The 16,696-nt window shown below is 38.3% G+C and overlaps 1 protein-coding gene across 1 annotated transcript in view; it reads right to left on the bottom strand.

Annotated features, from left to right (window-relative positions):
• Positions 1 to 16,696, bottom strand: part of LOC150089320 (sodium channel protein para-like) — a 2,114,826-nt gene that overhangs the window by 1,282,486 nt on the left and 815,644 nt on the right. Inside the window, exon 11 of the mRNA XM_090389008.1 lies at positions 10,466 to 10,660. Coding sequence (XP_090245134.1) covers positions 10,466 to 10,660 — 195 coding nt within the window. The remainder of the gene's footprint in view (positions 1 to 10,465; positions 10,661 to 16,696) is intronic.

Below are 16,696 nucleotides of genomic sequence, written 5' to 3'. Positions count from 1 at the left end.
TCATATATTTGGATTTCAGGAAAGCTTTTGACACTGTTGCGCATGGAAGACTATTGTACAAATTGGAGTAGAATGGTATTAAGGGTAAGTTGCTACAATGGATAAAAGGATGGTTAAGTGGCAAGAGAGGCTTAAGTTCTGCAAATTGCAGTGGCTGGAGACTAGGCACCTGCGCGGTGATCTGATTGAGGTGTATAAAGCTTTGAATGGGTTGAGCACACTGAATTCTGATGGGATCCTTCCACTTGTTCAGATTACGAACCTAAGGGGGCATAAATTCAAATTAAGAAAGGACAGATGTAGAATAGATGTGCGGAAATTTGCCTTTAGCCAGCGGGTGGTTAATTGCTGGAACAAACTTCCATCTGTCGTGGAAGTTGATAGGCTGAATAAATTTAAGGAGGAACTGGACAGGCATTTGGAGGGAATATGGTCTAAGAAATATAATTTGTTGTCCAGGATTAATCCTAAAAATCTGATATTAGTAGTGCCTGCGGTGGAGACATTGAAAATTTGAAGTTCAGGATCTAGATGAAGTTTGCTTTGTCTACAAAAATGGATAGCAACTGTTTTCTGTTGGGAGAGTCGATAACCGTTAACGCTGGCCCATTGGCTTATTTTATTAAGTGATATCTGAAGCTGCCTTTCAACAGATCTCATGTTTTGGGAATGGTAGGAGATGGAAAGGTCATCCACGTAAAGGTACGTCTCAACTGTATTTGGAAGCTGTTTTGTGATGGAATTGATTCTAAGAGCAAAATGAGTGGCACTCAGTATTGATCCCTGAGGAACACCTTCTTCCTGAATGAAAGTTGTAGAGATGGCATATTGGTATCTTACTTGAAACGATCTAGTGTGTAGAAAGTTCTGAACAAATATGGGACGGTTGCCCCACACAGAGAGAGAGAATAAAGATCACTAAGTATGCCATGCTGCCATGTGGTGTCAAAAGCCTTTTCTATATCTATAGAAACCATTACTAGATGTTTGTCTTCAACGAAGGCATTGCAAATGGCAAATTCAGCATTGATCATGAGATCCGAGCATGACCTGTTTTGTCGAAAGCGACGTTGACTATGGCTCAGATATTGTGACTCAATGATCCAGATGAGTCTACTGTGGACAGTTTTTTCAAGTATTTTGCTGAGGCAGCTAAACAGAGATATTGGTCTATAGCTACGGGGGTTGGATGGATCTTTTCCAGGCTTCAGAGTGGTGCCAAGAAGCTGGATAAACATTTTCTAAAAAAAGGATGGTTGTAAAAGACCAGGAGGAGGCACAAAGCTTTGTCATCAAGATGCAGCAGAATGACATAATGGATTCCATCTGGTCCTGCGGCACCATTATGAGCTGTTTTAATGGCATGCAAAAGTTCGGAATATTGTAGAGGTTTGTTATATGGTAGAATGTGGGCAGTTTGAAAATTAATAAAATGCTATTCTCTACTATTTTTAATTCACTGAAAAGATGTAGTATAAGCTGTTGTTGCTGAGATTTCAGCAAAAGTATTGCCTAAAGCATTAGCTATATCTGAGGGACTAGATAAATCTCGCCCATTCCAGGAGAGGACTGGAGAAGGTATGGTTGGAAACTTACCAGAAAGCTGTCTAATTTTTTTCCAAATTAATTTGTTGTCAGTGTTTCTGTTAATTGTTGATGCAAAACGGGTCCAGGATTCTTTTTCGGCTTGCCTTTGTGTGAAACATGCTTTTGCCCTTAATTTCTTATAATTTATCAGATTGGCTGTGATTGGATATTGCCGAAACAAATTCCAGGCTTTATTTTTTGCTTTTTTACAACAATAATTATAATGCTTTCGGCCCAGGGGATTTGATAATGGTATTGTATCTTTGGCCACATTTAGGAGATGTGACGTGATGTAATCTATTACATCAAATGCAAAACATAAAATCAAAAGAAGTGCACCCAGTTGATATAGATGAACAGTGCACTGTTGAGTCGGTTTGGTGTGACATAAGCACTGCGAAAGCAAAAATAAGAGTAGGAGTGTGTTATAGGTCTAATGACTCGAATGAGTACAATGAACAATTATACAAAGAAATAGAGTGGGCCAGTAAATCAGAATGTCTTATAATGGGGGATTTTAACTTCCCAGATATTGACTGGAACTTGTGGGTTGGTCACCCACACACTAGTCAGGCTTTTGTGGATTTATTGGATGACTGTTTTCTGCAGCAGCATGTTTGAGAGGCAACCAGACAGAGTAATACTCTTGATCTGGTTATCGGCAGTGATCATTCGTGTATTAAGAATTTGCAGATAAAGGAACCACTAGATAGCAGTGATCACAGTGTACTGATGTGGGATTTACTTAAAGATATAATTACCATCAGGGGTAAAGGAAAGGGTTTTTGCTTCCATAAAGGTGGGTACAGTGGTCTCAGAAAGTTTTTAAATTCTGTACAGTGGGATAAACTGACGATGTTACCAACCGCAAATTCTAAGTGGGAAGCATTCAAGGAATTAATCGTGGATGCTACTAAAAGTTTCATACCTATTAAGAAATATTGTTCAAGGTTTAGGCCTAAATGGTTATCAAATGATCTAATGAGACTCGTAACAGAGAAGAAAAATGCATGGGATGCATATAAATTATCAAGCAACTCAGAAGCCTATGGCAGATATAAGCTAGTCTGTAATCAGGTCACAAAGGAGGTTAGGCAGGCGAAGGTAGATTACGAGAAATCCTTGGCAAAAGATGCTACGAAAAACAGCAAGGATTTCTTTACTTATATAAACTCTAAAAGGAAGGGGATGAATCTGATTGGTCCACTTGACATTGATGGTTCGACTGTTGATGATCCTGCTCAGATAGCAAACAAACTGAATGAGTATTTTGCATCTACATTCACACAGGAGGAATTATTAAGGTTTGAAAATGGCAGAAGGTTATCATATTGTAGCAGGATACTTAATGATTTTGTAATAACTGAGAGCAAAGTGGAGGAGAAATTGTTGAAATTAAACATAAGAAAAGCACCTGGGGTGGATGGGATCTATCCAGCTATATTAAGGGAGGCGGCAAAGCAACTAAGCAAACCATTAGCCATAATTATGACAGCATCCTTGGACTCAGGGGAGGTTCCCACGGGCTGGAGATATATACCCAATTCACAAAGGGGGATCTAAGGGTGACACGAGTAATTACAGACCAGTTAGTTTAACTTCTGTTCTGGTTAAAATAATGGAGTCACTGGTTAAAGATGCATTGCAGGATCATCTAGAGAAGACTGCAGCAATAATTCAGACACAGCATGGGTTTGTTAAGGGAAAGTCTTGTCTGACAAATTTAATAGGATATTATGATGTGGATACAAAGGAACTGGATGCAAAAAATAATTTTGATATCATATATTTGGATTTCAGGAAAGCTTTTGACACTGTTGCGCACGAAAGACTATTGTACAAATTGGAGCAGAATGGTATTAAGGGTAAGTTGCTACAATGGATAAAAGGATGGTTAAGTGGGAGAAGACAGAGGGTGGTAATCAATGGGTGCTGCTCTTCGTGGACGAATATTATTAGTATTAGTAACGGCTGCATGGTGCAAGAAAGCCCATGGCTTATGCTGCACCAGCCAAAAAAAAAAAAAAAAAACTCCGAACAAAACAATGATAAAAAAAAATAAAATAAATAACTAAATAATAATAATTAATATAAAAAAAAAAAAAAAAAAAAGGAAATTAAACCTATCATCCTATGCGCTTCCCTTACCCGAAAGTACTATTCAGATGACCTTTGAATTTCCCCAAACTGTCGGCCTCTACCACCCATGAAGGCAACTTATTCCAGTAATTTATAACTCGCTGGCTAAAATAAAACTTCCTGCAGTCCAATCTAAACATTTCCCCCCCCCGTAACTTGAATTTATGTCCCCTAGTTCTAGCATCATTTATAATCTTGAAAATTTTGTCCTCATTCATTTTACTGATGCCTGTCAGAGCCTTAAACACCTCAATCAAATCTCCTCTAAGGTGTCTAGTTTCCAAACTCTGCAACCCACATATTCGAAGTCTTTCTTCAAAAGGACGCTCTTTTGCCGGTCTCACCAGGCGAGTTACCCTTCTTTGCACCCTTTCAAGAAGCTCAATGTCTTTCTTTAGGTGCGGTCTCCATACATGAACACAGTGTTCCAAGTGTGGTCTAACATAAGCCTTATATAATGGGATTATCACGTCCCTATCTCTACTTGCAAAAGTTCGATAGATCATCAATAGGACAACATTCGGCCTTCCTTGCAACCTGTTTACAATGATCAGAGAATTTCATGTCTGACCGTATCGTAACACCCAAGTCCCTTTCCTCCAGTACTGGGTTTAGTTGAACTCCACCAAGTGAATAAGTTATTTTGGGATTACTGTTTCCCAGGTGTAATACCTTACACTTTGTTGGATTAAAGCACAGCTGCCATTTTTCTGACCATTCCTGAAGTCTATCTAGGTCTCTCTGAAGAAGCTCAGCTTGACAGTGATCATTAACTACTCTACCAATTTTAACGTCATCTGCAAATTTAGACATCATGCCCTCTATCCCTTCATCAATGTCGTTTATGAAAATTAAAAACAACAGTGGTCCTAATACTGATCCTTGGGGAACCCCACTTCTTACATCAACCCAATCTGAGGAATAGCCATTTATCACAACCCTCTGCCTCCTGCCCTGAAGCCATCCTTCTATCCATCTAAGGATTTTCCCAGTGATTCCAACCTGTTCCAGCTTATAAAGCAACCGCTCATGTGGGACTGAGTCAAAAGCTTTGCTGAAATCTAAATAAACAATGTCGAAATTATTCCCTAAATCCAGCTCATGAGTGACCCTTTCGAAATAGCAAACCAGATTTGTTAAACATGATTTTCCCTTTACAAAACCATGCGGAGTATCCTTGAGAATTTCAATTCGATCCAAATGATCCTGAATTCCACCCCTGATCATTGCCTCCATGATTTTCCCTACTACTGAAGTCAGACTGACAGGTCGATAATTTCCAACTGCACTTTTAGAGCCACCCTTATGTATGGGAGATACATTTGCACTTTTCCAATCCAAGGGAATCTCCCCAGAGTCTAGTGATGCTCGCATAATTAGCCTCAATGGTTCAATGCACTCGCTTGCCGCCTCTCTTAAGATTATAGGGTATATTCCATCAACTCCAGGAGCCTTACTGGTCTGTAGGCTCGAACGTTTTTTCATTAAATAATCTTGCGAAATTTCAATATCATTAATTACATATTTTTTAACTTCGCTCCCACAATTTCCCATTGCCACAAAAGGCTTTTCATTTGTAAATATCGATGCAAAATAACTGTTGAGTTCATCTGCAACGGCAGCTGGTGTATTTATTACTATCCCCTTTCCCTTACGTAAAGGTCCGATCTGGTTTGTCCTGCTCTTCTTGGCATTTATATATGTGAAGAATTCTTTATCCCCCCCCCCTCTTTGCTCTGTTTGCTAGTGATTTCTCATAAACTGCCTTTGCCTGTCGAACCTTTTCTGTGGCTCTATTACACATCACCTTGTAGCTGTTATAGGCTTCAGTACTTTTTATTGCTCTGTAACCTTTCCATGCCACCTTTTTCTGCTCAAGTAATGTGGCAACTTCACTATTCATTCAACTTGGAACCCTTCTCGTGGAGTATTTTTTTAATGGTATATACGCATTCAAGGCATCTGTGATTAATGTTTTAAAATCGTACCACAGTTCAATTGTATTCATTCTTTGCGCGATATCTACCCAGTTAATAGAGGCCGTGTAGTACCTTAAGGCATCGTAATTTTCTTTTCTGAAATTAAAACCCATTCCTTTGCTTTTACTTCTGCTCCCTCTCTCGTCACCCTCCACCGTAAAACTCTGTGATCACTTCTTGCTACTGGTTCCTCTACTGTCAGCCCTGTTATGTCATCTGATTCATGTGTGATGATGAGGTCTAGGATATTCTTTTCTCTAGTGGAGTCCCACAGGGTTCGGTGTTGGGTCTACTGTTGTTTTGTATATTTATCAATGATATTGATGAAGGTATATCAGGCTTAATGTCGAAGTTTGCAGATGATACAAAGGTTGGCAAGGTTGTTAATGACAGTAATGGCAGTGTGCTACTGCAACAGGATCTAGATAATTTTTTGCAGATGGGCTAAGAAGTGGCAACTGAAGTTTAACCTTGACAAATGCAAAGTACTGCATACGGGTAGAAGTAACCCCAGAGAAACGTACCAACTGTGTTGTACTACACTTAAGGTGGTAGAAAATGAAAAAGACCTGGGAGTAATTGTGGAGGCAGATATGAAGTTTTCTGAGCAACGCAGATAGGCTGCCAGGGCAGGTCATGGGGTTTTGTCAATGATATACAGGAATTTTGCTAGCAGGGAAAAGGAGGTGATTTCCCTCTGTATAAGGCAATGGTCAGGCCACGCCTTGAGTACTGCATACAGGTCTGGAGGCCTCATTTTAGGAAGAATGTAGATTTACTTGAGCATGTACAGAGAAGGGCAACAAGATTGGTGAGGGGAATGAAGGGATCCTCTTACCAAGAGAGGCTTAAGTTCTGCTAATTGCAGTGGCTGGAGACTAGGCACCTGCTCGGTTATCTGATTGAGGTGTATAAGGCCTTGAATGGGTTCAGCACGCTGAATTCTGATAGGATCCTTCCACTTGTTCAGATTACGATCCTAAGGGGGAATAAATTCAAATTAAGAAAAGACAGATGTAGAATAGATGTGCGGAAATTTGCCTTTAGCAAGCAGGTGGTTAATTGCTGGAACAAACTTCCATCTATCATTGTGGAAGTATATAGGTTAAATAAATTTAAGGAGGAATTGGACAGGCATTTGGAGGAATGGTGTGATTTTTTTTTTTTTTTTTTGGCTGATGCTGCATAAGCTCATACACATGCTTTCTTGCATCACATTCCACCACTACTACATCATCAATATGCTAGAGACGGATTTTTTTTTTCTCATCGAAAGAGATTGACGACTGAAGTTTTGCTCAGTCAAATTTCCATTTCCTGCAGGGTTTAGTTAAAGGTGCCTGTGTTATCAATACCTTGCATACGATTGGGAAGTGATCACTGCCCATAGGGTCATTTATAACATAACACTCTATGGTCGGGACCAGTACTGGAGAACAAATGGAGAGATCTATTGCTGAAGTATGTCCAGTTGGAAGCTGAATGTGAGTGTGCATGCCAGTATTCAGTGTGGCAAGGTTTAGTGCCTCTAGAAAGCTTTCGATGAGTCGACCCTATCTATCTAATTTAGTAGCACCTCAGAAAGGATGGTGCTCGTTAAAGTCCCCTAATATACAGAGAGGTGTAGGTATCTGTATGAAGAGGTCTTCAAGTTCTTTTAAACAGTAAGTATGGTTTGGCTGTAAGTAGATTGAGACTAGTGTTATTGCAATATGGAGAGTTATACGAACAGCAACAGCTTCTATTTCAGTTTTAAGTGAGATGCTTAGTTGGGATCTTTGAATTTATTAGGATTGCTACACCACCGTGAGCAGCATTTGCTGTATTGCGATCTCTTCGATAAAGGCAATAGTTCTTTATCGAAGGAGAATTTGCGAGGTTAAGTAAGTTTCTTGAAAACAAAGAGCAACTGGAGAATACTGGTTAATTAGATCATGGATATCATCTGTGTTGCAACGAAAGCCTGCAGTTCCATTGTACAATGTAGGCCATTATTTGTGTTTAATTGTTGGAGCTGTATTTGGCTGCTTTTTGAAGGCGACTGACTTATGGCATTCCAATTTTTGTTTTTGTCTTTTTTTTTTAGGAAAACTGGCTGACCAGTGTCCATTTTTTCTTCTTCGGCGTGAATTTCTAAAATTGGATCTTTCTGTATAGATGTGCCATCTGGTAATGTGGTGGCACTCATTGGAGAAGGTTATCATCCTGCAATATGCAGAATGATCACCTTTGCAATTTGGACAGGTTATTTTTGTAATCTTACAGTCAGTAGGTGATCTGAGGAACCACAGTTGAGGTAGACAGGAACTCCTCTGCACACAGTTTGTGAGTCGCAATACTTTTGGCATTTATAAAATCTTAAAAATCATTTATAACATCTTAAGTTCAGTGTATTGAACGTGAGAATAATATTTCTGGTAGGCATAAGTTGATTATCTTTTTTAGTCATTATACGTTTTGTTGAATTACATTTTGTCCCTGCAGCTCTTGGGTTATTTCTTCCACTGTGACATTTAAAAGGTCCCAACTGGATATGACACCCTTAGATGAATTTAGGGTTGCGTAAGGAGATATTTTTACTGGAATGCCAGCAAAGTTTGTTAGCTGTAAAAATTTCTCTGAATTCCTGTGGTTTGTAGTTTCCACTAGCAGGTCTCCTGATTGCAATCTCTTGACAGTCTTAGGAGATCCTGCAATACCTTCCAGATGTTTTTGTATTACAAAGGAAGACAGATTTCTCATTGTCTGACTAGTGAGGGAGTGGAAAATTAAAAATTATGGGCAGGGTTGCTCCATCTGATTAGTCTTCTGTCTCTTTGGATGATCATTTCCTAAGTCGTGATTGGAGTCACGGTTAATGTAGGTGTCTGTTCTGGAGCTCGAAGGCTCTAACAGTGGATAATTATTTTATCCATAATGACTCCTTTTAACCCTGGGGGTTTCTCCTTACCACCAAGGTTACCAGCCCTGCCATAGGAAGGCAGGAGCAGTGCCACTTTGTGGCCAAGCGTAGAGTTAGTACAGTTAGTAAGGATATCTAAATTAAAGAAAAAGGTACTTTCCTTCTTCTGGGCTCTCTTATTTCTTTTAAGAAATTAGAGCTACCTAACAGAAAATCTTAATAAGTGCAAGAGAAAACAAAGGAAAACTCAGTCGCTGGGAAGAAAAACACTCGACATACACACAATAATCACTTGCCCATGAAAACGCTTGGCACACGGGGCCTTGCAGTAAGGGCAAGTTGCTACAATGGATAAAGGAATGGTTGAGTGAGGATTGGCAGAGATTGGTAATAAATGGACACTGCTCTTCATGGACTAATGTTATTAGTGAAGTGTCCCAGGGTTTAGTGCTGAGCCAATTGTTGTTTTGTGTATTTATCAACGATATCGATGAAGCTATATCAGACTTCATGTCAAAGTTTGCAGATAATACAAAGGTTGGCAGGGTTGTTAATGACAGTAAAGACAGTATGCTATTGAAACAGAATCTAGAAAAGTTAGGCATATGGGCTGAGAAGTGGCAACTGAAGTTTAACATTGACAAATGCATAGTACTGCATATGGGTAGCAGTAACCCAGGAGAAACTTATCAACTGTGTGGTACTAAACTTAGGGAAGTGGAGAATGAAAAAAATCTGGGGGTAATTGTGCAGTCAGATATGAAGTTCTCTGAGCAGCTCAGACGGGCTGCCAAAGCAGGTCATGGAGTCTTGTCAATGATAAATAGGAATTTTGCCTTGCAGAGACAAGGAGGTGATTATCCCCTTGTATAATGCAATGGTCGGGCCACACCTTGAGTACTGCATAAAGGTCTGGCAGCCGTATTTTAGGAAGGATTTAGGAAGGATGAATACAAAGAAGGGCAACAAGATTGGTGAGAGGAACAAAGGGGGTGCTCTTACCAAGAAAGGCTTAAGTTCTGCAAGGTGCAGCATCTGGAGACTAGGCACCTGTGAGGTTATCCGATTGAGGTGTATAAGGCCTTGAATGGTTTGAGCAGGCTCAATGCTGATGGGATACTTCCACTTGCTCAGATTATGAACCTGAGGGGGTGTAGATTCAAATTGAGGAAAGACAGTAGCAGAATAGATTTGCAGAACTTTGCCTTTAGCCAGCAGGTAGTTGATTGCTGGAACAGACTTCCATCTGTCATTGTGGAAGTTGATATCATAAATAAATTTAAGGCTGAACTAGACAAACATCTGCAGTGACTGGATGAGTGCAATGAGAATTTTTTTTTTTTTTTTTTGTTTTTTGGCTGATGCTGTATAAGCTTGCTTTCTTGCATCATATGCCCAAACTAATGCTAATGATCATGGGAAAATTATGTGAGACTGTAAGGGCTTTGATGTCTAATAAGGTATGGTACTGTGATTTAGCAAATAACAGCAGAAAAGCTTTCCAACAGTCTTGAATAACTAAAATCAGTCACAGAAAATGACAACTGATGTCTTACATATCATGTTAAAAAAAAAAAAAGAGCAATTTTGAAGAGCTCTCGTTCTAGCAACTGTAGTTAACGGCTTAAAATTTTGAATTTTAAGGGGTTAACTTAATTTTAAATGGTAATCTCAATAACAAAACAAATTGTTAACATATAATTAAAATTACATCTAATTCATCTGCAATAAAAAATAAAACCTTTCACACTTGTAGAAACACTGAAACATTTATGCTTTAGTGTTTTCACAAGAAAAAAATTCATTTTCTAGAAAATTGTTAATAAAAGAAAAACATGGATGATGCAATGTTACATACCAGTCTTGCAGCTTCTTCTGCAGCAAGTGCTGCTTCTTCAGCAGCAGCTGCCTCTTCTTCCTCTTCGGCTTTCTTCTGTAACTCATCATAAGACATGGCTACAATAGCCAGAATGAGATTTACAAGATAAAATGAACCCAAAAAGATGATTACAACAAAGAAAATCATATGCCATGAACCAGCAGCTTGTAGAATCTATAAAATATTGAAAGCAGCTTATTGAATTTTATCCTGCACTTCAATTGTTTACATATAAAAGAAGAAGAAAAACCATACTTTGAATTTTTTTTCTGTACACACAAAAAATTTATTTAATTTAAAAGTGTCAAACTACTAAAGTATCTTAAGTGCTGCTAAGTGTTACAGTATATGAGAATAAATAGTAATGGAACAACTTAAATATCCAGATGTAAATTAAAGCATAAAAGTTTCAGAGTTACAAAAATTTGCTTGAATGGTTTGACTGCATTGGGAATTCCTTACTGCATCAACTTCTCTGGTCACAGCTCACCAAATTCATAGGTGCCGAATTCCTACATGTTGTCCTCATCACGTGTTATAGCTGTACAAATGAGTGTTTACAAGGTGATGTACATGTTGTGCAAGCTGAAAATGCAGAATAACTAATGGAACATGGGTTCTGAAAAAAATAAAGAACAACAGAGTGCAATCGAGATAAACATAGAAGAAATAACCTGACAAGAAATGAATAGAAATAGTCTTGAAAATGGAAAGATAAACAGATGTACAGATAAATTTATAAATAATAATCAACTGAGAAGTGCATGTGTCCAAGGAGAAGTGATGATAAGAGAAAATAATTTATCTGAAAATTAATAGTAATGAAATTTAATGAAAATAGACAAAGAGGAAACCACAGTAAAAAATGACAACTAAAGAAAGCAAACAATAGGAAATTTTTTATTTTTAAATTTAGGACATAATTTAAATTGGATTTTCTTAAAATTATTATTTCAAAAGATACCCCATTTCACTTTGTTAAAAATTGCTTAGCCCTCTAATTTTGAATTCTACTACTGTGCTGGCTTCATTGAAACTTTCAGTTATGCATCTTCAAAAACCAAGAAACTATCTAACTGTTCAGGTGCAATAATATATAAATGCAAGATACAAAAACTCAGTTTGGAAGTGACATACTCGGTAAAATAGCCAGAAATTTCAGGGGATTGGTACATACTTGGATTGTCCAAATTCAGGCTGCATATGATCAATATGAAATACTCATCAGCCACTAAAAAGGCAGAAAAAATTGCTGATTTGCTCAAATGAGACTCCTTTAGCAAACATGATAAAAAACTATGATTTTTTTTTTTTTTTTTTTTTTTTTGTACTCACAAATGTAGTGAATACAAAAATATTCATTTTTCTGATGAGAAGATCTTTGCAACTGAGCAGTCTTTCCCCTCCAACAAAATTTGAATAGTGTCTGAACTCAGTTGTGAGTTCAGGGACCATAACAAAATACTAGTGATTTCAAAGCCATAATTGTGGAAGCTAACTTCTATGATAGTTCGAGCAGTAGCCACTACAAGTGGCAAAACTAATGCTTCTCCATTAATGCAAAAGGAACAAACAGAAATGTACCATAAGTAAATAAATCCATGAAGGCACAACTCTTCCTTGGTGTTGTCTCATGAGACTAGGGCAAATGATATCACAATGATTTTCCAATTTTCATCAATATAACCAAAATACTAAATGATGGCCTCTGTACTTATCCAATCTGAATCCACTTGATTGCTTTGAGCATGAGACTAAAAACTAAAAGCATATTGGAAAGAACAGCTTATACAACTCTTAAAAAAAATATGGAAGCTCTGAAGTGATCTCTGCTGAATGTAAGAACTCCATCAACAATGAAATACTCCAAAAAATTCACTTATTTGATCAAGCAAAACTGCCTTTTGCCTGATCAAAGCAAAAGACAGTTTACTGAATTTTAATTGTCAATTATGTTTGTGATATGTTAATAAAAGTTTATGCGAAGTTTCATTTGAACTGCTTTAATCACGGTGGAAATTCATGAAGGTTGTTAATATTAGTTATAAAGTACAAGATAGCCCAGGCTTTTATAGCACTAGCAAAAAAAAAAAAAAAAAAATTTACTACCTGCAATTCATTCCTTGTCTAGATACCAATTCAACTGATCTCTACTTTTTTCCCAAATGACTGACCTCTATAACTTTCCTCCCTTAATTTGCATTTTTGTTATTATTTATGGTGAAAATTTCATCTTAACTCTTTTTTTTTTCCCTTCTCTCAAAGCATTTCAGATCCAGATCAGATCTCTTTCTTCATGTAGGTCCCTTTTGCCAATCTTACCAGGTGAGTCATTCATTTTTCAGACTTTTAACTTTTTTTTGTGGCCACCATACATGGGCACAATATTCCAAGTACAATCCTCACAATTGCCTTACACAATAAGATTATTGTGTAAGATTTGCAAATCTTACTTCTTTATCTGTATAAACCTCTTTATCTGTATAAACCTCTTTATCTGTATAAACAAATATTCATAAATTACTGATAGAACACCAGTCTGTCTGTACTGTAGGGCAAATGTCATGTCTGCTAGACTGTAAACCCAAAATTTACCTCCTCTTTGCATTTTTCAATATTAAAACAAAGATACTACTTATTATACCATCAATGAATCCTAGCCATATACTCCTGGAGGAGTAGTACCTAGTCATGGTCATTTACTATCCTCACACCAAGGTCATCAACACAAGAGTTAGAAGAAAAACAGGATGCCAGTAAGTTGGCTTTATGTTTAGTTGAAGAGGCAACAGAACCATCAGATTTTAACAAAGATGGAAGTATAGATGGTCAGAAGTTGTGACCAATAGTTTTTTCAAGAGACCAGAATGTTAAACTACCATTTGGACAAGAAGCAAGTTTTCTACTGTTAGACAGGTCAAAATCAAATTTGGATTGATTAATAACTATTTTACAACTGTTGCAAGCTTTAGTGCAGCAGAAAATGAAACAGGTTATTTGAATGCTAGACTACTGTGACATGCAACATTCTTATCTTGAGCAGCTTTAGCTCATTTATTTGAAAACCAAGGTTTAGAAAAAGGATGAGGTTTTAGGGTGGAATATGGAATAAAGGACTTCATCCATACAAGAACAATGTCACTAATGTAATCTGAGAGTACACTTGGATCATAAGATTAAAAACAGCAATCCAACCAAAGAAAAGTAAAATCTTGCAAATCATCTCATTTTGCATTCTACGCTGAGAATGGCAATGACAGAGAGGGAACTTTCGAGAAGCAATCATTACCAAGTTGTGATTCGAGATACCTAGAAAACCAATGACTGTGGAACTTTGAAGGGGTATTTGTAAGAAAAAGAAAAGTTCTGGGTATGTGATTAGAATTGTCTAATACTTTGGTAGATAAATGAACAAGTTGAATGAGGTCATCAGTACTTGAAAAGGCCTTGGCATCATGACAAGCTGCATCCACAAAACAAGAAAACTGAAGATCGTTGACAAAGCCTGAACAATGTCCTCCTTTATACACACACTACTTGGACACCAACCAGTCTGCTCACAGAGCAATGGCATATACTAGCTGACCCAGATGCCTCCTGGAGAGTTACCGACAAGTTCAATACAGTGGACTATCCAGCAGCCGACATGCAAAAACCATTTTAGAACTGTATCCTTGAAATGTAAGGAGTACTGGATCTCATCACAATGCTCATATGTAACCTCAAATTACATCACTCCTACTGCATGATGGTGAGTGCCAAAGCTCTGCACTGGAGACAACATGGAAATCACCACTTCAAGCCTCAAATAAGCAAAATGTAGTGGTACTGCACCCAATAATGAGAGTCATCCTCCATCTAGTATTGCCTGGTGACACAGACAAGTGGCATTCCTCGGTAGAATGTGGACACCACATCTCAATGCTTACGTTGATTCACATCTAAGGTGTCACCTCCTCTTTACTAGGTGCAGTGTTTCAAGATTTGCAGATACGGATATACCCATAGTTACTACAGTCCAACCATCACAGAGGTGCAAGCAGAGATTTCTGTTGTTGCAGGACAACCAGGGTTCATCAAAATTAAATTCCCTCTTTTGAGTCCACTAGAATATTAGCTTCATTAGCATTTTAGCATTAGTAGAGGCATATGATGCAAGAAAGCAAGCTTATGCAGCATCAGCCAAAAAAAATAAAAAAAAAAAAAACTTCCACTTCATCCCTCCATTCGTTCAAAATACCTATCCAGCTAAGCCTTAAATTTATTTAGGCTATCAACTTCCACAACAAGGGATGGAAGTCTGTTCCACCAACTAAGTACCCGCTGGCTAAAGGCAAATTTCTACACATCCATCTTTCCTCAATTTGAATTTATGCCCTCTCAGGTGATTATTCTGAGCAAGAGGAAGAATCCCATCAGCATGGAGCATGCTCAAACCATTCAAGGCTTTATACACCTCTATCACATAACCTCGCTGGTGCCAGTCTCCAGACACTGTAATTTGCAAAACATAAGCCTTTCTTTGTAAGAGCAACCCTTTGTTCCATTCACTAATCTTGTTGCCCTTCTCTGTACTCATTCCAGCAGCTCTACATCCTTCTTGAAATGAGGCCTCCAGACCTGTATACAGTACTCAAGGTGTGGCCTGACCATTCCCTTATACAAGGGAATAATCACCTCCTTATCCCTGCTAGAAAAATTCCTGTATATCATTGATAAGACACCATGAGCTACTTTTGCAGCCCATCTGCACTGCTCAGAGAATTTCATATCTGCCTGCACAATTACACCCAGTTCCTTTTCATTCTCTACCACTGCCAGTGTAGTACCACAGAGTTGATACGTTGCTCTGGGGTTGCTGTTTCCCATATGTAGTACTTTACATTTGTCAATGTTAAACTTCATTTGCCACCTCTCAGCCCATCTGCTCAACTTTTCCAGATCCTGTTGCAGCAGCACAGTGCCAGTAGTATTCTTAACAACCCTGCCAACCTTTGTATCGTCTGCAAACTTGGACATTAAGCTTGATATACCATCATCAATATTATTTATAAATACAGAAAACAATAATGGATCCAACACTGAACCCCGAGGGATTCCACTTATAAAATTAGTCCACGATGAGCAGTGTCCATTGATTACCACTCTCTGTCTTCTCTCACTCAACCACCCCTTTATCCATAGCAGCAATTTGCCTCCGATGCCACACTGCTCCAATTTGTGCAGCAGTCTTCCATGTGCAACAGTATCAAAAGTCTTTCTAAGATACAAGTATATAATATCAAAGTTATTCTCTGCATCCAGTTCTTTTGTGACAGCATCATAGTATCCAATCAAATTGGTCAGGCAAGACTTCTCCTTAACAAAACCATGCTGTGTCCGAGCTATAACTGAAGTCTTGTCTAGATCAGTGGTCTCAAACTGGTGGCCAGCGGGCCACATCCGGCCCCCCAAGCAATTTTTCATGGCCCGCAAATACATTTCAATTATGTATTTGTTTTAAATACAGTGCTTATATTCACTCTCATTTTGTTAAAAAAAAAAAAATTCCGGCATGTCAGCTGCTTTCAGATCGTGCATTCGGCCCGCATGCAATTTGAGTTTGAGACCACTGGTCTAGATGATCCTGCAGTGCTTCTTTAACCAGTGCCTCCATTAATTTTCCTGGAATAGAAGTTAAACTCACAGGTCTGTAATTACCTGTGTCGCCCTTTGATCCTCCTTTGTGGATTGGGGTCACATTTGCACATCTTCAGTCATTGGGTACTTCCCCCGAGTCCAAGGAAGCTCTCATAATTATGGCTAACGGTTTACTTACTTCCTTTGCTGCCTCCTTTCATATAACTGGATAGATCCCATCCACCCCAGGTGCCTTTCTTGTGTTTATCTTCAACAATTTCTCCTCCACTTTACTCTCAGTTATTACAAGATTATCTAGCTTCCTGCTAGAGTTGAATACACCTCTAGCATTCCCCTCACTGAATAACTCCTCATGTGTGAATGTCGATGCAAAATATTCATTTAGTTTGTTAGCTACCTGAGCAGGATCATCAGCAGTTGGACCATCGATATCAAGTGGACCAATCTGATTCATCCCCTTCCTTCTAGAGTTTACATAAGTAAAGAACTCCTTGTGTTTTTCTTTGCATCCCTTGCCAAAGATTTCTCGTAATCTGCCTTTGCCTACCTAACCTCCTTTGTAATTAGATA

Source organism: Mastigoproctus giganteus, chromosome 2 (assembly GCF_048544385.1).
Source record: "Mastigoproctus giganteus isolate SK-2022 chromosome 2, ASM4854438v1, whole genome shotgun sequence".
In the NCBI taxonomy this organism is placed as follows: domain Eukaryota; kingdom Metazoa; phylum Arthropoda; class Arachnida; order Uropygi; family Thelyphonidae; genus Mastigoproctus; species Mastigoproctus giganteus.
Note: the sequence above shows the minus strand (reverse complement) of the source record. Positions and strands in the feature narration are given on the sequence as shown.